The following is a 27456-nucleotide window of genomic DNA, read 5'->3' as shown; positions in this document are numbered from 1 at the left end:
GATTTATTATAAACTTTTAAAAACTAATTTAAATCCTACAGCTATTTTTAAATCTCCAGGAAATTAAACTCTACTGATCCAGAGTTTTACTCCTGACGCTAAAATCCAAGTTCCTAAGATGGTTTATTAGAAAGATATCTCTCTTCCCAATGAATGGACTTTGGAACATGAGGTTTCGCCAACCAAAGCCTGTACTAATGAAATCAATCTTAATTATATTCAGCAGTATTTGGATGACACTGTTAAAATTACTTTTGATCAACCTCTAGTATGTAACACCCCAATCTTGAGGGTCCGGAGTGTTAACTCATATAACCTGATAATCAACTCCAACAATACCTGGTTCAGTACTTAGGTTCTAGTGATACCAATTGTTATACGTAGCTACATTCAAGATGTTCTCTAAAACACTTGCTAACCATTTGTGGCTCGCTGGTGTATGAAGAAGAGTGCAAGCTAGAAAAAAGTTTCCTTACGTGAACGTCTGCTGCATGCTCTGCTAGGGTTTATTGTGCGGCGCTAGTCTTCGTGGGCAGTGATGAGCGGCCCTCCGATGGCCTCTGGGACCGGCGGGCTGGACAAGATTCCGGTAGGGCCCCCTCTAGTGGGGTTGGAGTTTTTAGCCGATAACGAGAACGGCGAGAGGTGTACGTTTGCGGAGGCGTTGCAGCGGCCTATCCCTCCTCCAAAATTCAAACTTTCAGTCCGGTGTCCTGAGGTAATTAACGGTGAGCTTGGTTTCATTTTCTCGAATCTTGAGATGGAAAAGGCAGCCGAAGATTTAAAATTTGCTTTAGTCCTTAAGTTTTTGTCCTCCAAACCTTCCATAGATGTTTTACGGAAGAATATTATCAAAACTTGTGGGTTTAGTGAGGTGCCGATGATTAGTTTTGTGGATGATTTCCACGTTCTTTTACACCTTGCAAATGAAAAAGACTACTTACATGCATGGGCACGTGAAGGCAGGGGGGTGGCAAGCGTTCCGTTCCATTTGTTCAACTGGTCCGTGGGTTTTAATCTGAAAAGAGAACCATCCATTGCTCCTCAATGGATTTTTTTTGCCTGGTTTACCTTTGCATTTGTATAGGTTGGATTGTCTTCAAAGCTTTGCCACACGTTTTGGGAAGTTTTTGGGAACGGACAATGCTACGGTTTATAGAACCCGAGCCACAGGGGCACGGTTGTGTGTAGCTGTTGATCTCAGAGACGAGCAGATTAAAGGATTTCCTGTGATGTTTGGTTCACATCAGATTTGGCAGTCGGTGGTCTATGAGAAGCCAGGTTTTTACTGTAATAAATGTTATATGCAAGGCCATACGGAGGTGGCTTGTAGAATGGGACAGCGTGCAAGCCGTGTGCATGTCGAGAAACAGTCCAGAAACGTGGAAGGGAACAAGGATGATGGAAAAATATGGAAGGAAGTGGGTCAGAAGAACTCTGCCGTGGTGATAACCAAAGAAGATGACCATGCGAAAATTAATATTGAGCTACAACCTGATAAACCCAAAACAAGTAATGCAGGGGAAAAAACAGAGGAGGGTGCAAAAGTTTCTGTTAAGGTTAACAAGTCTCTTGTGACGGGCAGCAAAGAAGGGGCGTGTGTTAGTGGGCTGGGGGCATCATCTCCTCTTTGCTCTAACGAGAACTTCCAGCCATCGGATTTGATGGAAAACCATCTTGCTGTGTGCGTCGCCCAGCAGGAACCTGGTATTAATCTTTCAATGGAGGACATTGCGGCTGGTAAGTTACTCGAGGATGCTACTGCTGTTACTCATATGGATGCTGGCCAGCAATTGAATGATATTAGCGCCCAAGATAGTGAAGATGATTGTGAGGAAGTTTGGTGTGACAGTGTTCCGCAGGTGCAGGTTGATGGTGAAAAGGTGCAGGAAGACTTGCCGAGTTCGCGTAAGCTGATTTTCCATGGGGAGAGGGCGCAGTTTTATGACTCTGAAAATGAAGAGGGTGCTCTACCTGCTGTGATGGGAAAAGAAAAATGTTATGACTCGGATGAGGATCATATCACGGCAAATGAGAAATCAAATATGAAGGAGGATAAGGCGCTGAGAAAATCACAACAGGTTCATACCCGCTCCCAAAAATTGAATTTATGACTGATAACATTTTTTTCTGGAATATTAGAGGGCTGGGCAGTTCTAGAGGTATTTTGAAGAAGCTGCTTTTTAAATTCAAGGTTTCTTTATTTGCTATCTCGGAACCTTTTGTTGATGATTGTCGAATGGCTTCTCTTGGGTGTTTTTTGGATTTTAATTGTTATGCTTCTAATGCTAATCAGGGTGGTAAGTTGTGGGTGTTCTGGAATATTCCTAACATTTTTGAAATTGTGCTTTGTACGACCCAATCCGTGTCTGGTTGGTTCAAGCGGGATGCTCATCGTGTTCTTGTTACTTTTGTATATGCTAAGTGTTCTTATGTGGATAGAAGAGAACTATGGCATGATTTAGAGGAGTGGACCGACTTGGATCAGCCTTGGTTAGTTTTGGGTGATTTTAATGTTATTCGCAAGGACTCGGAAAGAGTTGGTGGGAATCCTCGGCCTTTTATCTCGATGTTAGAATTCAACGATTGTATTGATCATTGTGGTCTGTTAGAGGTATCTAGTTCTGGCCAACGCATGTCGTGGTGTAATGGACATGGGGGAGTGTCCAGAAGTTGGGCCAAATTAGACAGAGTGCTCATGAATAATTTGTTTGCCAGTCTCTTTCCTTCTGTTCATTTCAATTATTTGAGCCGTAAATCTTCTGATCATTGCCCGATGGTTGTATACTCGGATCATCCAGCTATGTCCTATGGCCCCTCTCCTTTTCATTTTTTGAATATGTGGTGCTCACATGATGGTTTTCTTATGTGTGTGAAGGAAGCTTGGAACCAGCAGGATACGACGTCTGGTCTTCTAAAACTCTCTATTCGTCTGAAAAGAACTAAGATAGCGCTTCGTGCTTGGAATAAAAATGTATTTGGTAGGGTGGATGTGAATATTCGTGCGCTGGAAGAGAGGTTAGATTTTTTGGATAGCCAACTTCAAACTGGTTTTTCTGAGGAGATTGAGGATGATTTTGTGGCTACTAAGACCGAGATTGAAATATGGGAGAAAAGGGAAGCTTCTCGTCTAGGCCAAATTGCTAAAAAGAAATGGTTGACTGAGGGAGATCAAAATTTGAAGTTTTTTCATTCGGTTATTAACCAGAGGCGCCACAAGGGGCATATTAGTAAAATGTTCCTTGCCGATGGGAGAGTTTTGTGTATTGCTGAAGAGGTTCATGAGGAGGTCGTGGCTTATTTCCGTAATTTCCTTTCTGATGTCTCTACGGTGGAACACTGCGACTTGTCGAGGCTTATTGAGAAGAAAATTTCAGATGAAGAAAATCTTTGGTTATGCGCGGCACCTTCTGAATTGGAAGTGAAACAAGCTGTTTTTTCTATTCCAAAGAATAGTAGCCCAGGGCCTGATGGTTTTGGTTCGGGTTTTTATATGTCTTGCTGGGATATTATCAAAGAGGATGTGGTAGCGGCTGCTGGAGATTTCTTCAGGGGTGTTCCCCTATCCAAGTTTTATTCTTCCTCTTTTATTGTTCTTATCTCAAAAGTGCCTGAGCCTTCTGGTTTTGATAAATTCCGTCCTATTAGTTTGTGCTCTGTGGCTTATAAAATTTTTTCAAAGATTTTTGTGAATCGTCTTAATTCTGTTCTTGATGTTTTGGTCTCTCATGAACAAGGTGCGTTTATTCCTGGGTGTAGTATTTTTGAAAATATTACCCTTGCTCAGGAGATGGTTCAGTCGCTTCATAAAAAATCTGTTGGTGGTAATGTTTTGATTAAACTTGATATGGCTAAGGCTTATGATAGGGTGAATTGGGATTTTTTATTGCATGTGATCCGTGCTTTTGGTTTTTCTGATACTGTTTGTCAGATTATTGCTAACTGTGTGCAGTCTCAGTGGTTTTCTGTCATGATGAATGGTACCTTAAAAGGTTTTTTCCAGTCTGCCAGGGGTCTTCGTCAAGGGGATCCTCTTTCTCCTTATCTTTTCATCCTCATGGAAGAAGTTTTGTCTCGATTGCTCAGGAGTAATTTTTAGGATGGTCGGATTGGCAAATTTAGCCACCCAATTGGTGCTCCTTTGGTTTCTCATTTACTTTATGCTGATGATATTCTTATTTTTACTAATGGGGGCAAGAGGTCTATTAAAAATTTGCTGCATACTCTTGATACTTATGAGAGGTGGTCCGGTCAAAAAATCAGTAGGGATAAATCTGCTCTTTTTCTTTCTAAGCTTATTTCTAATTTATGTAAGAGGAGCTTGTTGAGTCTTACGGGCTTTAAGGAAGGTAAATTTCCTACTATTTATTTGGGTGTGCCGTTGGTTTCTAGTAGATTGACAACCCGTGTTTTTGAGCCGTTAATTGATAAAATCAGGAAAAAAGTTGCTGGTTGGAAGTTTAAATTGTTATCATCGGGTGGGAGATTGATTTTAATTAAGCATGTTTTAAATAGTATGCCTATCCACTTATTATCTGTTATGTGTGTGCCTTCCATATCTTTGTCTCGTATTCATGCTTTGTTAGCTAATTTTTTTTGGGGTGAGAATGATGGTAAAAGGAAATATCATTGGAGGTCGTGGAGGAATATTTGTTTGCCTACTAGAGAAGGTGGTTTGGGCGTGAAAGATCTTAAAGAGGTTCAAAAATCTCTTCATATGAAGTTTGCTTTCTGTATTTTGTCTTCTAACAATCTTTGGTCTGATTTTTTTCGTGCCAAATATATTCGTCATAGCCATTTTTCTACTTACAAGGTGAAGCCAACTGATTCTAGATTTTGGAGATCGATTGTAAAGATGCTTCTGGAAGTTATGGACAATGTGAATGTCCTTGTGCATGGTGGTAATGCTTCTTTTTGGTTTGATAGATGGTTGGCATCAGGTCCCCTTTCCATACGGGTGGAAGAGATTACTAATAACAGGCTGCGTCTTCAAGATTGTTGGTCCAATAATTTTTGGGATGAGGACTTACTTAGGGAGCTGGTTAGTGAGGAGGTTGTTGAGGAAATTATTCAGATGCCTATTAATGTTACTCATGGTCCGGATTTGTTTGTGTGGAAGCCTTCTACTGATGGCAGGTTTTCTACTCGTACAGCTTGGGAGGTGGTGAGAAAGAGAGGTCAGGAATTACCTTGGCATGATTGGTTTTGGCACCAGCTTCTTCCTAAGCGAATTTCTATATGTTTGTGGAAAATTTGGTTGGATTGTCTGCCTGTGGACGTTCAGGTTCAAAGTAAAGGTGTGCCTCTTGCCTCCGCATGTGACTGTTGTGATAGGAGGTGTATGGAAGATATTGACCATATTTTTTCTATGGGGGCTGTGGCTTTTGAGGTCTGGTTGTACGCCAGTACTGTTTTGGGTATCCCTTGTAGACGCAGTCTTCTGTGGAAAAATAGAGTAGCTGGCTGGTTCTCTTATGCAAAAAAATCCTCTTTTAAAGGTACTCTTGTTGGTTTAATTCCTTGTATCATCACTTGGTGCCTTTGGAAGAGACGTTGTAAGGCTAGAATGGATGGAAAGTATGATTCGGCTGTGATTGTTTGGAGAAGTGTTCGGGTGTGGATTAAATCTTTGGCGAATAATATTAACTCTGTTAGTCATTTATCCATGCACGACTTGAAGATTTTGGAAGATTTTAATTTAGAGAGGCCTCGCATTTCTATGAGACCTAGTAAAATTGTTAAATGGTCCAGACCTCCTTCGGGCAGGGTGAAGCTTAATTGCGACGGGAGTTGTAGAGGTAATCCTGGTAATTCGGGAGGGGGCGGCTTTATTAGAGATTGGAATGGTCTGGTAAAAGGGGCTTTTTCTGCCCATTATGGGGTGGGAACGAATAATGGCGCTGAAATGAAAGCAATTCTGGATGGTATTAGATTGTGCAAACGGCTCCATATGATTAATGTGATTATTGAAAGTGATTCACAAATTGTTGTTGATTGGCTTTGTAAGGGTAAATGCTCTGTGTGGTATCTTTGGGATTTTTGGGAGGTTTTGCGCAAGGAACTTGAGGGGCTCAATTTTGTTGTGGTTCATCAATTGCGGGAAGGTAACAGTGCAGCGGATTTTCTTGCTAGAGAAGGCGAAATGGGTTTGAATGTCACGTATAACGGCAACCAAGATTTTCCCAGGTATTTAAAAGGTATTGTGTGGCTGGATTTTCTAGGCATTCCGTACTTTCGTTGTTAGTCTGAGTTCCAGGTTTGTTTTTGTTGTTTTCTGGTTTTTTGTTTTTTTTTGTTAGGTGTGTTTAGATGCTTTATTGTTTTGTTATAGGCCAGTTTAGTTTTATTTTCGTGTTTCATTTTTATAGGCTTTTTTATAGGCTTGTTAGTTTCAGTTTTATTTTGTTATATTTTTCTTGCTGTTTTGGCTCTTAGGTTGGTTTGTATTTGGGAGGTTTTTGTTTTCTCTTATCTGTAAACTCCCTCATACTTGGCTTGTAACCACGGTATTCCTCTGCCATAAGTGAGGGCTTATTAATAAACTTGGGACGGGGCCACTTCTATATGGCTACTGGCTCTTTTTTTTTTTTAAATAAAAAAAAAAAAAAAACACCAACAATACCAATGTACTTTCAAATCCAAGAATAAATACTTCCAAAACTTCAAATCAAACGTCATACTTCAAATTAATAAATCATACATTCTCACATATCAAATCCTTAATCCAACAACCCAAATAAATATCAACTTTTCTCCATGTTTCAAATGATAAACTAGAATAAAATAAAATTCACATAAGTCTCCATAAACCGTCTAAATCTATTGAAATCAACTTAACAAATAAATAACATCCAACAGCAGCACTAATACCACGAGATACCCAAACCTATCCACAGCTAATCTTGTCCACAAACTCTAATACTGATCCTCAGCTGAACCATCAATGTCATCTGAAAATATTATAAAAATTAAGGGGTGAGTTATCAACAACTCAGCAAGCAGAGAGCATATACTAGCATGTAAACATGAGCATTTATAACGTTCCACAAGCAGAACAAAACGTTTTCTTTCAGAATGCAGAAACAACATATTTACTTTCAAAATGTATAAACAAAACTTGTTACAAAACATTAGACCGCAATTTTCAGAAAACAAACTTGTTCCCAAAAAGAAAATCTTTTGGCATATCCAAACTGAAACATTATATTCATATCGTCTCATAGCATCATATCGGGACAAATACCATGTTTAACCCCCGTGGTAGGGTTATAAAAACACCATTATACCCGTGGCTGGGCCGTATTCCATGTTTCACCCCCGTAGTAGGGTTATAAACCACCATTATACCCGTGGCTGGGCCGTATTCCATATTTCACCCCCGTAGTAGGGTTATAAACTACCATTATACCTATGGTTGGGCCTTAACAGAAAACAGAACAAAACATCGTCGGAATCAGATCACATTCATATACAGAATCAGAACTTCATGCCAAGGTTTTCAGATGACACATCATATGAAAACAAAATACTGAATAGCTTCAGATCATTTCACATGTTCGAAATAAACAGAATCCAAAACATCTTCATTTATTCATAGCAAAACTTTTAGATTTTCATATTCATTCTTTTTGCATAGTTCAGAAACAGAATGCATAAAATCAGCTCATGTTTACACTAGTCATAACAGAAAAATACTTTCTCTTATATAGAATTTATGCATATGCAGAACAAACATCTGAGGACGTTTTCAGATTTCTTTTCAAAAACAAACATGCATATTTTCAAAGTCAACCTAATTTCATTTCTTTTATGCAAATCTAGTATATGAACTCCACTTACCTGACTTCCGTGTATTATCAACACCTTGAGTTGAAACTCTAATAGTAACACCACCTAAACAAAACATATACCAACATTTAATAAACCAATCCAGTAAGCTACTTTTTATTGAGTAATAAACCAAAACAGCCCCTTCTTAACTCAATGACTATCATAAAATTAAACCCGAACAGTACCCTCCTCAAACCATTAGTATTTAAACCCCAAAACAGCCACCTTTTATCAATACCAAACCAACCATAAATATTTCCAAAACCAACAACAACAACTCTTATGATTAAAATATAACACAAACAATACGTCAACTCCCACCTTCAAAATAAAACTTCAATGCAACCATCATGTATTTTAGTCATTCAACAATTTAAGACTTGGGTACCTGCGCCACTCATAATACACCCAACACATCCAGCTCAAACACCCATTGCACACACAGTCAATAAACCACCCCAGAACAGCCCTCAATCACTTCCATACGCCACACACATCAACCCAAAACACCGCACTTTAACATAAATAACTAAAATAATTACACTAAAAAAAAGAAGAAGGTGAGAGTAACGAAGCTTACCAGCATTGGACTCTAAGACAACAACTGACAAACACAAGGGGCACTGCTCTAAGGGGCAAACGCTCTGTGAAGACGAGAGAAGAAAAAAAATAAAAATAAATAAACTGAGTGTGTGCGCAATGGACTGAAACAAAGAGAGTGTGCGTAAAGAGAAAAGAAAAAAATAAGTCATAGAAAATAACGTACAAGAGGGTCTGTGTGTGTGCAAAAGCAGGGGGTAGAAGTAAAAATTAAAAGTGAGATCAGCGAATGGGGGGATGATTACCAAAAAGAAACTTCAGAGAGAGAACTCGACAATGGCACAAGATTTCGAGACCCACGAGGAACTGAACACTGCCATTACCCAAAGAAAAAAAAATCACGAAATCGTCTAAGAGTAAAGAGAAACAGAAAAGGAGAGAGCGAAGGCTCACCGTTGTGGAAAAAAAAAATCAGCCAACGGCGACGAGATTTCGAGTGCTCACGGAAACGCAGCGCCAGCCAAGGATGAACCCAAAGATCTATGTAAGAGGGAGAGTCTGAGTAGTTCAAAATGCAGTGAGGGAAGTTTTCAAGTGAGAGACTAAGAATAACCGTAGGAACGTGGGAAGAGGCACACGGAATGGAGAGGTTTTCGGGAAGAACAGGACAGCTGGGAAAGGAAAGAAAATAAAAGAAGAAAAGAAAAAGAAACCGACGGGAAGAAGAAAACAAAAAGGGGAAAATAAAACTCACCAACGACGCCGTTTACTGGAGTCCTCCGAGCTGGGCTTCATCTGTACCTGGGCCTTGGGCCCGGGTGTTACATAGTACCTACAGTAAGAAGAAATTCTTTTGCTAGGTCTAGATCTTCTTTTGTTGGCTCTGTTTCTGACAATCCAGTAAGAAGAGACCAAAATCTCAAACAATTTCTAGAAGATTATGTCAAAACAGCCCAAACTGTTAATCCTAATTTAAAACTGAAAGGACTATCTACGTCCTCTCAGGTTACTTCTGCTTATTATTCCACCAAGGATGCTGAAACATCCAAAGATAAGTCTATAAAGGAAGAAGCTGATAAAGAAGAGGATAATTCATCTTTATCTCCCACAGCTTCGGATATGGCTGCACCTGTTGTACCTATTCATCACAACCAACTTACTGTGATGAAATAGACCTTTTGAAATTGATTTGGTTGCTCTTGTTAATGAATATGGTTCAAAAGAAAATCATGATAAGAGAAAAACTTATCATGCTACTTTTTCTATTTCTAAAAAACAATGTGTTAATGAAAATGGAAAGAAAAAATGAATGACCTGCAAAGGCATATACTTTTCTTGGATTTTGTTGAAAATTATTATGTTCCTAAAAATAGTTTAAATGTTGTTAAAACTGATTTTGTCAAGGAAGAAGGTAAAGCTGTGATCCAATCCAGTCATCCACCTTTGGAGGCAATACTTATTTCTCATAAAGGATTTATTGATAGTGTTAATACTTTGATCTACACTATTTTTAAACATTTTGTTGGAACTCCTTCCAACATTACTAATCGTATTAGTGATCAGTTAAATAATTTACGATGCCATCAGATGTCTGATTATAGATGGTATCATGATGTTTTTCTGTCCAGAGTAATGCTTAGAGATGATAGTCGTAAGCCTTACTGGAAGGAAAATTTCATTGATGATCTACCTCGTTTATTTGCTCATAAAGTCAAAGAATAACTTACTGATATTTCGGGATTTCTTAATTATAAAAATTACGCTTATGGTGATATTTTCAATGTAATTAAGAAACTTGGTATTAGTATGTGTAATAATCAAAGAATGTTTTGTGAACAGATGAAGAATAGTAAGAAAGCCAAATATGAAATATGAACTTTTTGTAAACAATTTGGCTTTCCTCCTATTACTCCATCTAGACAAAAGCACAAACATTTTACTAAGCTTTCTAAATCTCATGGTGGTACAAGGAGAAAACCCCGTAATGATTTTTATAAAAAATCTTTTAGAAAAAAAAAATCTTTTCCTAAGAAAAAGAATTTTTAGAATTCTTCTAAAGGAAAATATTTTAATTGTGGCAAATCTGGGCATTTTGGTGATAAGTGTCCCAAGAAGCCCAACAAATTCAAAAATAAGTTTAACCAGTTGAATATTGATGCTAATGATCAAGAAGAATTGTTTCGACTCCTAGAAACACAATCTTCTTCATTATCTGACATTCATGAGTTTAGTTCTAGTGATTCAAAATATCACTCAGAAACTAAATCTCCTGATTCTCCCGATGTTAAGCTTGGTTGCAATTGTAATGATTCTTATTACAAAACTTTGAGCAAAACAATCAATGTTTTAACCAAAGGTGAAGAACAAGAAAATCTTTTATTAACTTTGATTTCTCAAATTACAAATCATGACCTTAAAGAAGAATATATTCATAAACTCAAGAAGACTATGGTTCGACAAGAACCAGAAATTTTTAAGCAAATGATTAGTTTTCAAGACACTTTGGAGAGATTTCAAAAGAAAAACTCAAAGATGTTTCTATCAATGATTTACAACATGAAATAAATTTTATCAAAAAAGAGATCATTGACCTCAAATCAAAGATCAATAATCTTAAATCTGAAAATGATGTTTTAAAACAAGAATTTTTATGTTTTAAAATCGACAAACAACTTGATCAGGATTTTCCTTCTGATAATGAGCAAATGAATGACTCTAATTCAAGCCAAAATGAAAAGGCTGTTGATAATCAGATATACTTGATCCGTCATACTATTCCTCCTAAATGGTTTTCACGAGTTACTATTATTGTTTGCCATGAATTTCAATTTTCAGTTGTTGCTATGATTAATTCCAAATCGGATATGAATTGTATCTAAGAAGGATTAATACCTAGTAAATATTTTAAAAAATCTACTGAACATTTATTCTCAGCAAATGGATCTCAGATGAAGATAAATTATGAGCTCAATACTACTCATATTTGCCAAGATAATATTTGTTTGAATGCCTCTTTTTCTCCTGAAGTTGTCGGAATTATTCGTAATAAGATATTGGCTACAATTGAAAAGGTCTTATCAATAAAATTTCCATTTATTAAAATTCCTTCCGTACTTGTCAGAAATATGTCTGATAAAGTCATTTTAGGAATTTCGTTTATTTCATCTTTATATCCTTTCCTGTCTGACAAGGAAGATATTACTACTGATCCTTTTGGACAAAAAGTCAAGTTTAAATTTGCTTCAATGTTTAAAATTGATACGGATAAAAGTTTGAAATCTTTGCTTTCTACAAAAATTAAGCATTTGAATTTCCTCCAGTAGGAAATCAAGTACAAGAAGATTTCAGAACAATTATCCAATGCTTTACTTTAATCCAAAATTAATGATTTTAACAAAAGTTTCATTTCTGATGTTTGTTTTGATTTACCAAATACTTTCTAATACAGAAAGAAGCATGTTGTTACTTTACTATATATCAAAGATTTTGTAAAAAAAATATTTCAACTAAAGCTCGACCAATTCAAATGAATAGTGAAACTTTAGAATTTTGTAAAAATGAAATTGATGATTTACTCAATAAGAAAATAATTCGGCATAGTAAGTCTCCTTAGTCTTGTGTTGTTTTTTATGTCCGAAAAAATGCAAAGATTGAAAGAGGGACTCCCCGCCTAGTGATTAATTACAAACCTTTGAACAAAGTCTTAGAGTGGATTAGATATCATATCCCCAACAAAAATGACTTGATTCACAGGTTGAGCGATAGTGTTGTCTTTTCCAAATTTGACCTAAAGTCAGAATTTTGGTAAATCAAGATAGATGAGTCAGATAGGTATAAGACTGCTTTTACCACACATTTTGGTCACTACGAGTGGAATGTGATGCCTTTTGGTCTAAAAAATGCCCCTAGTGAATTCCAAAATATCATGAATGATATTTTCAACTCATTCACCCATTTTACCATTGTTTACATTTATGATGTACTCATATTCTCCAAGTCTATTGATGAACACTGGAAACATTTGAATTCGTTTCTAGATATCATTAGACTAAATGGTCTTGTTGTTTTAGCTAAGAAAATCAAATTGTTTTAAACCAAGATTTGATTCCTTAGTTATGACATCTCTGAAAGCAAAATCAGACCCATTAGTCGGGCTATTGAATTTGCTGATAAATTTCCTGATGTCATTCTTGACAAAAAACAGTTGCAGAGATTCCTTGGTTCTCTCAACTATGTTGCAGATTTCTACCAAGATATGAGGAAACAATGTCGCCCACTCTTTGAAAGGCTACATACTAATCCTCCTCCTTGAGGATATAAAAACAGTCCCCCTTGCCCCTCCCAAACTCATAAAAAATGAGCCTGCCTCACCCTTGGAAATTGCTTCACCCTTAGTGAAACCTTCTTTTGGTTGATCAAATAATGTTTTGGTGGATCGGAATAGTGTTTGCATAGGTGGCAAGATCACATGCCTTAATTTGCCCTCTATTCCATCACACTTAAGTCTCTAAGTGACAAGTGTCCAATTGCTATTCCAAGGAGTGGCTAGGATTGTGCCATGTGTCCATCCAAAAGTAATCCTAGTGATTCTAAGTGGATTTGGACATTTTACATGGCGATTTGACAATCGTTTGAACCAGGTACCGTGTGGCGCTATCTAGGGTGCTACTACTCACACAAAAACTTGCGAAAGATATTATTGTACCATAAAATCCTAAATAATCATAAGAGTCTAGTGGTATAATTCGTTTCACAAAATTCGATTCCTAAGTGCCTCGATGAAATAAAAAGGCACTCTTAGTTACTATTCATCCAAAAAAGGGGAAATGTATTATTGCACCGTAAAATCCTGAATATTCATTCGAGACTAATAGTGCAGTTCGTTTTACAAACTTATACTCTTAAGTGCCTTCAATAAATATAAAGACAACTTTGTCACTATAGCGAGCGGGGATCTGACTATGTTGACAGACTAAAATCTAATCGGCTACTCAATTTTATGAAATTCCAAAAAATTTCACGATGTTCTCTAAAGTCTAAAGAAATTTATCCATTGGATTTCACATTACATCTGAGGAGTAGGGACTCACTGATGTATTATAGACAATTAAAAATTTTTCTAAACTTCTGCCTATATTGAGCTGTGCCTAATGTGGATGCTTGCGATATGAATTGGATTTCTTAAGTGAGGGAGACGTGTATTTGTAATATTAAAGAAGGAATAGGTAATGGAAAACTCTACTCTTCATCCAGCTTTCTTATCACATGCCACACGAATGTTGATGTGGCAAATCCGGTCAACTTACATTCCGGTTCGATGGTTAAATCCAAAATTCCCTATCCCTCTCCCCTCCCCATGAATCCTTAAGAAAAAATCCCTTGATGATTTCATCTTCCCCTTTTGAGAACTCCTCTCCCCATGAGTCCCCAGTTGTGATTTGAGAAATCATCAGAAATCATCTCTCTCCCGTGATGGTTTCATCTTCCCCCATTCGAAATCATAAATTTCTTCTTTGCTAATATCAGGCCTGACGCAACCACATTTGTCATGCCAGCTAAGATTTTCTTAGCCAGATTACGGTCTACTTGCCACGGCATATCTACAGCATTGGAAAAGCTTGGAGCCATAGTGGGTGCATTTGGCTTCTTGTGGGAGACTAGGAATTACAAATGATTTTATGGAATATAATTGCTAAGGTTTCGGTTTCTTGAAGAAAATTTGTCTAAGGAATGAAAGGGAAAATGTGGAATACATAGCTGCAAAATATTCAAGTTCATGTGGGAGACTTTTCTACTCAATTTGCTCGTAAAACTTGAGACTTTGGTGTGTGCATTTGGGTTCTTGTATTTCTCTAAGAACAGGGTCAAGACCAATGCAACGTGAGGATTTTGCTTCTCCCGTAGGAGGAAATCAACTTTCTGCTTATGACATTTTCTCGTGGAACCTGAAGCAAAGAGGAAGAGAAGGGTGGAAATTGGGGAGGGGAGAGTAAGAATAAGAGCAATTTTTGTTGTTTCCCATACATCTTCAGGCATGTTAATTTACATGCCAATAGACATGGAGTTTCTACGTATCCTTTTACAGGTAAATCCTTTGGAGGCCAACTTTCATAAGATTACTTACATCAAGAGTTTCCAGATACCACTTTACAAACTCATCTTTTCACCTGAGAATAAGCAATCAAGAAGGAAATGATTTTTTCATTGTCTCTATTATCAGATAATATTAGCCAGGCTACGTTTGGATGTTGAGTTGAGTTGAGTTGAGTTGAGTTGAGATGATAAAATATTGTTAGAATATTATTTTTTAATATTATTATTATTTTGAAATTTGAAAAAATTGAATTGTTTATTATATTTTATGTTGAAATTTAAAAAAGTTATAATGATGAGTTGAGTTTAGCTTCCAAACGTAGCCTAAAACTAATGCGTCTCAAATATGTCAACTTATTTATGGATAGTGCAATGCTACTATGCCATACCTGATAACTATTTCGTAAATTTAAAAACCATAGCACATTCCAAGGAATAAAACTCTAAACAGCAGGACCATTTAGCGTGTACGGTCTCTAAGCACTTCAAGACCAATCTCCATGGAGTCAGTGGCCTGAATCCCATAATGGACATCATCCAGCTCTCGTCTGATGGATGGGTTCTCATCAATCGGTTGTAGCTTTCTTGTCGAAGATCCCAAACAGTGGCGATGAAGGCTGGCAGAGGGGGAGGGGGAAACCAAATCTACTCTGATTTGGGTATTATGGGTATTTAAGGGTAAAACTAAACACATCATTTAATTAAAAAAAATAAAAACCACGTCACCAGTTTCCTGTGGTGTATGAGAGAATGAGGCAGATGGGGAGGTTTATCTATAGGTAATAGGTATTAGCCGTCTTGGTATTCCACTTCAACCGCTTTCAAAGCCAAATTCGGATGCTTCTCGGTAAAATTTAAAACAAAACCCTATTCCTTGTTTAAGAACACTTCCAACGGCATCATGATTCCAATACCTCGAGTCCCATTTAACAACTTCCGATGAAAATATTTTCCATCAGGACACCTCAGTCTTCTGCTCCTTGATTTCTTCCTAATTCTTGAGAAACGAACTGAAGGGAGAAAATTTTTGGCACTGTGGAAACATGATGAGGGGGAGAAACTCCTCCGGTAACTATACAAACCCATGTCTGACTATGCACCAGCCTTGGGCTTCACTGCTTGTTCATGGGATAAAGCGCGTTGAGGGCAGGTCATGGCCTGCTCCAATCAGAGGTACGATCCTTGAACTCTATGATTTCATTGAAAAAGTTGGTCTTTTGTGGTTTGTTTCTTTGGGTACTAGTGGCTTTTCAAGCTTGGTGTGTTTCGGCTAACGCACCGCATTTGTTTTTTTTTTTTCTTTTTTTTTTTTTGCCTTTTGTTCTAGAACTTTATTGATTTATTTTATGTATTTTGATGGGAATTAGTTGGAGAGCAATGTTAAATACAGTCGTGCAATATGCAAGTGCCGACCCACTATTTAAAAAATTAGTTTTACTCATGTGAGTTCCTATTTACTCATTTTTTTTTTCAAAATGATTGTACGACGTTTGTAAATTTCATGACTATAAATATCATTTCTCTTAGTTGGTTGGGATAAGGTGTGCTCTTCTTTGAGAGGTGGTGGATTGGGGTTTCGCAATGTGAGGGCTTTTAATGAGGCTCTTCTTTGGAAATGGTTGTGGCGATATAATTATGAGAGGGAAGCATTATGCAAGGTAGTGATTGATACTAAGTATGGGAGTAAGGGGGGTTGGTGCTCTAACGGGTTTAGGGAGCATACAGAGTGGGGTTATGGAAGCATATCTAGAAAGGTTGGTGGTCTTTCTCTAACAACACTAGGTTGTGTATGGGGGATGGCAATATAATCAGTTTTTGGCATGATGTTTGGGTTGGAGATATGGCTCTTAAGGATGTCTATCCCTCTATTTTTAGAATTGCATGGGAACACGATGCTTTGGTGGCTGACTTGCAGGAAATTACTAATGGTTCGCAACGATGGAATTTTAGCTTCATTAGGGAGGAACATGATTGGGAAGTAGGTGTCATGGTGAAGTTCTTTAACTTGCTATATAGCATTGGTCCTGTTGTTATAGTGGTGGATAAGTTGGAGTGGAGACCTTCCAGCAAAGGAAAATTTTCTGTACGCTCTTTCTATGAGACTCTTACTGCCCAAGCTAGACATCATTTTCCTTGGAAGAACATTTGGCAGAGTAAAGCACCTCCTAAGGCTGCTTTCTTTTGTTTGGACAACCGCCTTAGGGAAGATTATGACTATTGATAATCTAAGAAAACATGGGCTTATCATCATTGACTGGTGCTGTATGTGCAAAAATAGTGGTGAAACAATGGATCATTTACTTCTACATTGTGAGTTTGCAAGGGCTACATGGAATTACTTTTTCAGCAAAGTGGGATTAGCATGGATTATGTTGGGGAGGGTGGTTGAACTACTAGCAAGTTGGAGAGGAATCATGGGGACATCACAGATTGTAGCTGTGTGGAAGATGACTCCCATTTGTATATTTTGGTGCATTTGGAGTGAAAGAAATGATAGGAATTTTGAGGATCGTGAGCGCTCCTTGGAAGAGTTTAAGAGCTTTTTCTAGAAGGCTTTATTTATGTGGGCCATTGCTATAGATTTAAATGGTCTTAGTTTCCATGATTTCCTTGTAACCGTTTCTAGTTCCTAAATAGGTGTAATCACATGTATACCTCTTGTGTACTTGGGCTATGCCTATCTCTATATCATTAAAATATCTTCTTACTTATCTAAAAAAAGTTTTGATGGGAAAGTATACTTGATGTGTTATGGTGTAGCAACGTGAGGAAAAACCCAAGTCTTATAGGCTTATACATCAAAAGGTATAGTCAAGATTAAATAGAGTTCCTTGGAATTCTATAAACCACAATGACTTCTCTTTCAAAGCAATGTGAGATCATACTGGCCACACATCTTATACTCAATTTGAGGTGTTACAATCTTTCCACTTAAATGCTACCGTCCTCGTTAGGCCATTCATGAGGTGGCACAGCTAAGTCCACACATCTAGCTTGAGATTGACTTTGGATAAAGTTAGGAATGTTGCTTCACACTTTTCATAAAACTGGGTAATAGGCAATAGACTTCCACCATTACTTATCATTTTATCAAGTGTTGAAACAATAAAGGAATACAATTAAGCGTATTCAATAGAATATCCTAATAGCCTATGTTAGCTTCATTGTTTCATTGTCTCCTCCACTGCCTCTAATGCAATGTTGGTGAAAGTGCTAGACGCAATGCACAAGCACTTGTGAGGACCATGCCGAACCGAGGGAAGAGATCCCTTCCTGTGGGCAAAATATTGGAGACAAGAAGACAGCTAGATGGGCAATGTGTAACCGATCAAGAAGTAAGGCGATTCGCATGTTGTAGAGAGCCTAGCAGATGTGGGACAACACAGATAGACGAAGGAAGGTTCACCCGACACCAGACAAGCAAAGGATGTGCTGACCGTACAAAGGTAAGCAATGGGCAAGGACAAGCTTGAGAAAGAGATGGGAGCTCTCCAAGAAAACACGAAGGTGCTTAAAGGGCAACATGTGTCATACCTAAGGCCCATGCTCTATCAGAGACGTCATATCTGGAGTAAGCCTGGGCGAAGACAAACTATAGACGTGTAGGCCATCTCGTTTGATCTCAGAGGTATGGTCTAGCGCCAGTGGGGACCTGTACTAGGGGAAGAACTACGGGATTGGACCCAAGGCAAGCTGCAGAAACGTGTGTGCCTTGTCCCATTAGTCATTCGGTCTCTATGATTCTTCAAGTTTAGAGGGCAAATGGACGATTGGGATCGAAGGTCTCTCATTCAAGCATATCAGGAGTTAAAAGAACGTTAGGACTATGATTGACACTGCTGTATAATAGGCATTGGGCAAGATTCGACTCCTCACTTTTGAGATCGTAAAGTGTTTCACTCTCTTCTATTCGAAACCTTCAAGGAAGTAAGGAGCTCAAGAGCATCACCACTAAGGAATCGGCACCAACGCGGCTATTAGTAATATTGTTCAAGTAGGTTAGCTCCTATGACTATACTGAGAATCCAAGTAGGAACGAAGATACATTCATTCGGCACGGGATGGGGTAAATGTTTGTTAGTATGTTTAGGGTTTACATATTCTGTATCTCACGTCTCTCTAACATAAAAAGTGCATTTTTTCTTCATTATGTTTATTGGCTATCTTTACGTTGTGATTTTGAGATGATGAAATTTTGAGATGTGATTTTAGATGGTGTGATTCCAACTGTCGTGTAGTTTAGGATTCACAACAAGGATTTTAAACCTAGAAATAACTATTGAAAAGCATTCAGATCTGTTTTGTAGGGAGTTTTGGTGGAAAAATTCCTGGAAAGTCAATGGATTTTCTTACCTCAATGATGCAGCAGCTCTGAAAGTTATTCCAATCATTTTTCCCAAATTGTCTGGCCTAGGATTTGAGAATAGAGGGGTTGGCGGCACCTTCCGTGAATTTTGTCTTCATTTTTGGGTGAAAGCTAGGAGAAATTAGGTTGCTACAGGACTGGCTGATTTGGCAGAGAGTGTTTAGGGTTTTTGTAAGGCTAATCTTTAATTCTTTTAAAGAACTCATGGAGGAGCTTCTGTCAAAGTTATGTAGATATTCGTAGTTATAATTTTTATTGGCAGTTCCTCTAAGCTTCTCTTCTCAACCTTATTTTTTAAAGATTGAGAATCTTAAGGAAAAGGTTGCACAAAAATTGATATTTTATAAATCCTAACTTCTGAAAACTCGCACCTGGGGCTCAAATCTACTGGTTGTATACAACAAAGAACTCCTATTTGCTTGATACTTTCTTTAGGCTGTCTGAACTCCTTTAAACTAACTTTCCTCTATTTTTCTAGCACAAACTAGTTTTTGTAATTTACTAAAACTGACAAAGAATTCACCCTAAATATTTTGACACCCATATCAAAATCATACTTTCTAAAAATGGAAAATTTAGTTAAAAAAGGAAAGACAGTACATGGGCTGTATGGAATGGGTTTATGAATAAACATCAGAAGGGTATGGGGGCTTTTTCTAGTCATTCTAGATTCTAGGTGAGAGATGGCTCTAGGATTAAATTTTGGCATGACTTATGGGTATGGAGACAGGGCATTCAAGGAAGCTTTTCCAGTGACGGTATAGTATCACTAGTGTGCAACAAACTTCAGTGCCTTAATTATTGGAATCTTCTAGTGGATCCCCATGTGTGGAATATCAACTTTATGTTTTTTCAAAATGGCTCGTGACTGGGATCTTGAACCATTCACAGAATTTTTTAGTCTCTTGTACTTACCAGATTATGTCTTGTAGGTGTAGATAAGATCATCTGGACCTTTTTTTTTTTATAAGTAATCATCTGAACCCTTTCTAAGAAAGGGAAGTTTACTGTTTGTTCATTCTATCGAGTTCTTATACATCTGGCTAGTAACTCTTTTCCTTGGAAGTAATTGATGGGCCCAAGCACCTCTAAGAGCAGTTTTTTCACTTGGAAAAATTCCATAGGGAAGATCCACACCTTGAATACTTCTCTATAGTGAGGTTGCCAAAGTCTGATGGAATGACTTCTTTAGTAAAGTTGGGTGGATAGTTGAGTGGTTTTGGGTTATGCTTAGAAGAGTAGCAGACTTCTTTACAAATTTTTTATATAAGTCTTTAACTCTTTGCAAACTGATGTGGGTCATATGGTACCCCCTATATTGCAGCAGTGAGGAAGATGGCTCCTATATCCTTAGTGTGGTGTGTTTGGAGGGAAAGAAATGACAGATTTTGAGAACCATGAGCGAATGACAGAAGAACTTCAACCTTCTCCTTCTCCACCTCTGCCTCCTCCTCCTCCTTCTTCTTCTTCTTCTTCAATACTTTGGTTCTTTGGACATCAGCTAATACTTTTTCTTTGGACATATGCAAATACTTTTTTTTCTTTGGACTTTGCTCTAGATTTTTATGGGCTGAGTCTTCATGATTTCCTTGTATATTTGTTTTGCTCCAAATTAAATGTTTCACTTATGTTTTTTGTACTTGGGTTAAGCCTTTGCCCTATTCAAGAAAATGTTTAAATCACCTATCAAGAAAATGATGAAGATGATTATGTACTTACTTGTATTGCTTAATTCAGCTTAGAAGTCAATACCTACAATTCTTTATGTAATTTGTTGATCACTCGATTGCCATATTGTATAATTTTCTAACAAATTGAATTTATAGGTTAAATATATTACCATCTTGTACCATCTTGCCTTTTTATTTTGTTTTATTTTATGAATATTTTGTCATTATACATAATTTTTTAAGTTTGGGCATATTTCAATCAGCACACTTGAGCTGTGTGCCTAGGCTCTAGGCTATGTTTGCAGTTAAGTGCGCCTGATGCTTTCACAAACATTGCAAGTAATTGAGCAGGAGAACAGGAAGCAGCATGAGGATAGTGAGCTTGTTAATAGAATATATGGGTTGAAGTTGATCCTGCAATCAGATACAAGAATACGACATGATTAGACTTAAGTGGGTTCAATTTGGGTCTTAACTACTCATTGGATTTTCAGAAAGAATGAAAGTTGATTTAGGAATATGTGTAATAAATAAATGTGTCAAAAACACAAGCCTACAGAATTTAAGGGGGAAATACTAATGTGTGCAAAACACAAGCCTACAGAATTTAAGGGGGAAATACTAATGTGTGCAAAACACAAGCCTACAGAATTTAAGGGGGAAATAGGACTCAATAAGATGAGATGTGGCTGATAATTCTTCTTGTCGAGATCACATTTGGGGGGCTTTGTGCCAAATGATCCCTCAAGCGAAAATGATTTGTGGGAGACAATAGTAAAAACAACAGGAACAACAATAACATTGAAATTAGTAACAGTAAATAACAGTACCTTTCAATGAGGATGTTTCTAATTGTTCAGAATATTTTCTTTTGAAGGCCGCCTTTGGATTCATGCTGCAAGTAAGGTGCCAGATGAGGCCACGATCAAAGCAATGGAGGACTTCTACAGGGAAATTTATGCAGTGAATGGAATTACTGATCTCAAGTTTCCAGAATATTATCCTGTTTCAAGACTACTAGGTAGTCAGATTTGGTACTCTTCATGATAATCGTTTCTATCTTTATCTGGCTGTCTTTTTGTTTGTTTGTTTATTTGCTACATTTTCCCCAGAAATGTTTTAAAGTAAATAAAGCAATATCGCTCTGGCCTGATTATGTCCTCCTAAGTCATGTATGTTCATTTAGGTGGGTGCTTTCTAAGGCTTGCACCTGATTATACTCATTATTTGAGTTTGGGAACCTATAAGTCATAAATCCATCATGGAAAAATCTGAGAAAATGAGATAGTTTGTCAGAAAGAGGGGAATGATGCAGTGAGACTAGATTAAGGTTCAAGTTTGTGCTATGGAATGGGCAGTTCAATCTGAAGGTTCTTCTTTTGGGTCTCTCCTTCTATGATATAGGATGCTGACAAAGCATTAACACATCTCCCTCTCTCCCCTACCATGCACCCAGACTGTCAATATAGAAAAATCGGATGAAGTAACGCAAGTGGCCCGGTTCAAGTAGGAAAGTAATTTTCAGAACTGCATCATCTATAAGATATTTCTCTAACTTATTCTGGGTGACGGAAATATTTCTGTGGGGAACATCTTGAATTTCTTGAAATATTTGATTTTATTAATCTTCTTATGGGGATATAAATTTATACAAGTATAAGTGGGTTTCATCTTCGATGTAGGGTGTGTTGAAGTAGTTGGCTGTGTTAGAGGTGAAGAACTGGCACACTGGAACATGGTACCTGAAGGGGTGAGTAAGCCTTTTTTTTTGTATTGATGACTTATTTACACGTTTCCGTAGACTTTTTCTTGACCGAAATCTGTATATGTTTTCCCATGCAGGTGAGGCTGGAAGGACTGACTGACTTTTGTTGGCTCTGTGAACAGCCACAGGTGTGTACACTAATATGCTTCAGATTTATGACTTCATGGTATTTCGTGATCACAAATATATCCTGATATCCTTATCATTTCTTTTCTTTATACCATGAATGCAGAAACTGTTAATTCCTTTTGAGATGCGAGGGTACCAACGTGTTTATAATCTGGAAAAAAAGGTATAATGCAGAAACTCTGGGCCTCATTGAAATTATTCTCAAAAAAGGTTTTCCTATTTCAACAACAAAAGCAGAGATGGACAAAAAATGTGTCCAGTTGGGTGTTCTGTTCTTAGTTTTCTGAGAGCTATAACTCAAAATCCTTTCTTCTGTTTTTAATAATCATTTTGGTGTTTTCAGTTATTTTTGGTTCTGTTCTTAAAACTCCAGAGAAAATGGGAGAGGGGGCAGACATTTTGGTGTTAAGTTTGTTATGTTGTTTCCTCAATCTGCAGTTTTGTTTTAGAAGGGGGAGGGGGAGGAGGCGGGCTTGTAGTGTGTCAATTTCACCATCCAGAACATGGAGGTGGATCCTTGATCCAATCTCCCATATTATTAATGTTCTTGAGGGATATTTCAGGGCTGTATATTTTGTGGAAAAGATTCTTGTTTATGACTGCAAGTGGTTTCAAGCAGACACAGACCATATCACAATCAAATAGTGTTTTCAGTACTGCTATATGGTTTGATTGCCGTGAGAGATTTTGAGAACCGATCTAATTGAGCTCTCTCTCTCTCTCTCTCTCTCTCTCTCTCTCTCTATGTATCTATATTAGATATATATGTGTGTGTGTGTGTGTCTGTGTGTGTGTATCTTTGGTAGGATGTACTCTTTACTAACTTCTTTTTCCTGTCGCAGATATACGAGGCTGCTATTAGAGGTCTTGTTTCAGTTGAAGGCCCACTGCCTGTGAAATTTCCACTTCCAAATCTACGAGATCCATTTTCCTTGAAGCCAGGTTCTGTCTCTACGCAGTTCCCTGGATCTAAAGCATCTGATGTGGAAGAATCATCAAGCCTTGGTGCCGCAATAGCTGGTGCACGAGCAGCAGCCACTCAGTTCACTAAAAAGGATGAAAATCTCCCTATTGTGACCCAGAATAGTAAACCTAACGCAGCAAAGGCCGGTCCAATAAAGAGCAAATCTATGAGAGTGGATTCAATGATATACACTAACATTAGTGATAACAAAAGATCTTTGCCGTCAAATAACGAAGATAAAAGTACTGACAATAAGTATGAGGGAAGTAGTAGCTGTAATCAACCTCCCGCTAGTTTGGAACGGCATCCTGGGGCACCTTCTAAGGTATGCAGTTTCTTCTTTTTAGTTGTCAGTTACTTTGATTTCATTTTTCACGTTTCTATAAAAGAAAGAACCCAACAAAAGTCTTTATGAGTCAGACTAGTGCCCTCAGTCCCAAGTGAAGAAAAAAAGAAAGAAAGATGATGGTTGTGCATGAAAATGGTTATTGATGGTTGCCCATAGATGTACTTTTTTTTTGGGTAAGTAAAAATTTATTGATATCAGTAGGCATAGCCAAGTGAGCTGGGTGTATACAAGAGATAACACCTTGCTGGGAAGAAGCAGTGAATACAAGGAAATCATGAACAGTAAGCCTAAGATCTAAATCTATTGCCCAGAAAAACAATGTGCCAATTCTGATTTCCTATATCGATCGTTCCGTATCCTTGAAGTTCTGATCATTTCTTTCCCTCCAGATGCACCACAAAAGGCATATTAGGACCATCTTCCATATTGCTGCAATGTATACCATGAAGACATCTCCAGCTGGAAAAAAGATCCACCACCCTCCAAGCATAAACTATGCTAATCCAACTTTGCCAAAGAGGTCATCCCATAGGGCCTTGGCAACCTCACAATGAAGCAACAAGAGGTCATCTCCCCATTTACCACCATATTTGGAATCTATCACCATGTTCGACAATGCCACCCCCCTCTTGATGATAACGCCATAGCCATTAACCAAGGACTGCCTGGCTGAACATCATTAGATTTCGGTTCCACACCCCACCACATGAGATAGGGAAGCATACCTTATTCCAATTGACTAGATGAAATTTAAATTCTTCACCAAGTCTACTCGAAAGGAAGTCACATTGGAGTTTCTCTATGCGATTCGCCACCCAACCGGTATAGGAAACAATGAGAGAATACATAGGCAAATTTGAGAGGCTATTCTTGATTAAGGTGATCCACCCACCTTTTGACAAATACAACCTCTTCCAACTTGCCAACCTGCATTAAATTTTCTCTATCACTTCATTCCATATGGGTGTAGCCTTGAAGGATGCTCCTAATGGGAAGGCAATGTACCTAATGGGTAGGGAAGACATCCTACATCCCAATGACCTAGCCTAACTTCTTAGATTGATAACATTCCCCACTGGCACCATTCCGGACTTAGAGAGATTCACCTTTATGCCTGACACAGCCTCAAAGCTTCCATGAAGATTACAAATAGTAGAGGAGACAATGGTTCACCCTGCCTCAACCCACTTGAGCCACTAAAAAAGCCCATGGGAGTGCTATTCACCAATACAGAGAACACAACAATGGAAACACGATGCGTAATCCAAGAAATCCACCGTTCCCCGAATCCATGCCTCTCGAGCACATAATGCAGAAATCCCCAATTGACATGATCATATGTCTTCTCCATGTCTAGTTTGCATAAAATTCCAGACTCCAGATTTTATACGGCTATCCAAGCATTCATTTCCAATGAGCACTGAATCTGGGATTTTTCTACCTCTGATGAAAGGATTATGAGACTTTGATATAATCTTCCCCAAGACTTCGCTCAGACGATTGGCAAGAACGTTGGCCATAATCTTATACACCCCATTCACTAGACTAATTGGGCAAAAGTCCTTAACATCCGAGACCCCGGCAGAAACAAATATGGTTCAAACAAGTTATTCATATTGCCTGGTTTGTGTCCATTTCAATTTGGCTCTTGTGTATGAGTCTGACTATACATTCTGGATCCTAGTTTCAGATCCCTGAACAGATATTCAATATTTTACTGATCTGTGTTTCATCAACTAATAAAAATCATATTGTACTCAGTCAGATGGAAATTATGTCTGGAATCTGGAATCCATATCTAACTGACATATGGAACATCTAATACTTTTGATTTCAGGCCCATGCTTTCTTCTTGTGTGAATTCCCATTTGCAAAAACTAATAAAAACCATATTTATCAGAATGAAATTATGTCTGGAATTGGGTACCCATATATATATATATATATTTTTTTTTTATAAGTAATTTGGTACCCATATCTAACTGACATACAGGACATCTAATACTTTATGAGTTTTAGGCCCATACTTTTCCTTCTAGGCCAATTCAAATTTGCAAAAGCTAATGCACATCTTGGATTATCTTTTGGTAATAAACCGCGTTATTGCATAATGTCTATTGTTGGTTAAAAGAAGCATGCACTGAGGGACTTATTTAGCTCACAAAGTGCATCATGCGCACTTGTTCTATACTTTTTTTGTTTGAGATTATTCTGCACAATTGAATGAATAGTTCTTAATAGTATAACGCTTTATTGAAAATTAATGCCATAATATGCTTTAAACAACAAAACTGGTATGATGTGCAACAGAACAGAAAGCATAAGTAGGCAGGCTGCAATTGTTTCCATTTTGATTGGGAAGTCCTTTGTGGAAACAGTATACCTTAAAAGTGCTTCATACAAAGGCATCTTTGCTAGAAAATGCTGTGACTTTTTCTCACTTTCTTTCTTAGAAATAGGAAAAGAATCACTTACTGTCCTACATTTTTTGGGATGCTATAAGAGGAGAGGACGACAATGCTGTTTTCCTTGGAAGTCTTAGGGTTTGAAGGTTTTCTTGAAGGCTTATTTTTTGTTTAAACGGCTGCATGGGGAAAGTTTTTTTATTGTGGACAACAGTAGAGAGAAAGAAATAAGCCATAATAGAATGTTGTTGTATGTGCAGGGTCAGTTGTGAGATATTAGATACCTTATTTTGCATGGCTTGGTGACAAGGAAGCTTTGATCATTTATATTTTCTCTCGTGGTGCTATATCTAGGGTGATGTTGAACTATTTGGAGCTGGCAAGCAAAATATTGCCAGCCTTGAGTGAGCTTTACACGTTCATGACTATGGTTACATCATTGGCAAATATGGATAAATGCTGCACTTGATAAAATTTTCCATTCTGTTCATAAGTTTTCCTTTTGGAACTATTAAACCTACCTTATACACCTCATGTTTCCCCAATCTTGAATTGCTTTATGGATTTCTTTCAATGATATTTTGTTCATGGTTTTTTTAGATTTTCGCTGCAGCCTTGAGGGGACTCAAGCCATCATGAATTTCTGGAATTTTGGGGGAAGGAATATCTGTCCCTGCTGTTACAAATTACAAATTGCTTGAAGAGTTGGGCGTTCTTTTCCTTGTATTTTCTCATAAATATTCTACGTATAGATAAATACATTTATGTATATAGGGGCATTTGTAGTACTCGGTTTATTGTTCATTTTCCTTAGTTTATATCCCTGGCTATCAGAATTTGATGTTTTTCTTTTTTAAGCTATTAGAGTTTGATATGCTGTAACTTTTGATGGTTAAACTCTCAGTTTTCTCTCTTTCGCTAATGATTGGCGCATGGAGGGCTTTCATTGGCATCTGTCTTTTATCAGAGAGAGAAGGGAGATGGAGTGGGAGAGAGAGTGTTTTCCTGGCAGGTGCTTCTTGACACGCCAATATAGGCTCCGTTTGGATTGAGAGATAACATGACATGGTATGAAATAATATGGTTTTAGATAAGTTGAATAAAATATTATTAGAATATTATTATTATTTTAGAATTTGAAAAAGTTGAATTGTTTATTATATTTTATAGAAATTTGAAAAAGATATAATGATGAAATGAATTGAAATCACTTCTCAATCCAAATGAAGCTATAATGGTTCTTGGTCCCATTAATGCCAATTCTTTTATTAATGATCCAAACTGAATACCCCTTCCAAATCTTATTTGTCATCCATAAACATACATACATACATACGGAAGAACT

At 37.6% G+C, this 27456-nt stretch overlaps 1 protein-coding gene across 2 annotated transcripts; it reads left to right on the top strand.

Moving 5' to 3' along the window:
- The first annotated feature begins 13450 nt into the window (after positions 1 to 13450).
- LOC121263441 lies at positions 13451 to 27063 on the top strand. 2 transcript variants are annotated; one of them, XM_041166330.1, is made up of 8 exons: positions 13451 to 13595; positions 15243 to 15636; positions 21377 to 21520; positions 22182 to 22249; positions 22342 to 22392; positions 22497 to 22556; positions 23236 to 23682; positions 26725 to 27063. In XM_041166330.1, the coding sequence occupies exons 2-8, from the start codon at positions 15507 to 15509 to the stop codon at positions 26728 to 26730; spliced, it is 906 nt and encodes a 301-aa protein (XP_041022264.1). In that variant the 5' UTR covers positions 13451 to 13595; positions 15243 to 15506; the 3' UTR covers positions 26731 to 27063. The 2 variants fall into 2 exon arrangements, with proteins under 2 accessions (XP_041022264.1, XP_041022263.1); XM_041166329.1 differs by having other exon boundaries at positions 26712 to 27063.
- The last annotated feature ends 393 nt before the right edge of the window (positions 27064 to 27456 follow it).

This window comes from Juglans microcarpa x Juglans regia, chromosome 4S (genome assembly GCF_004785595.1).
Source record: "Juglans microcarpa x Juglans regia isolate MS1-56 chromosome 4S, Jm3101_v1.0, whole genome shotgun sequence".
NCBI lineage: Eukaryota > Viridiplantae > Streptophyta > Magnoliopsida > Fagales > Juglandaceae > Juglans > Juglans microcarpa x Juglans regia.
The sequence above is the reverse complement of the archived record's forward strand: the minus strand, read 5'-3'. Positions and strand labels throughout refer to the sequence as shown.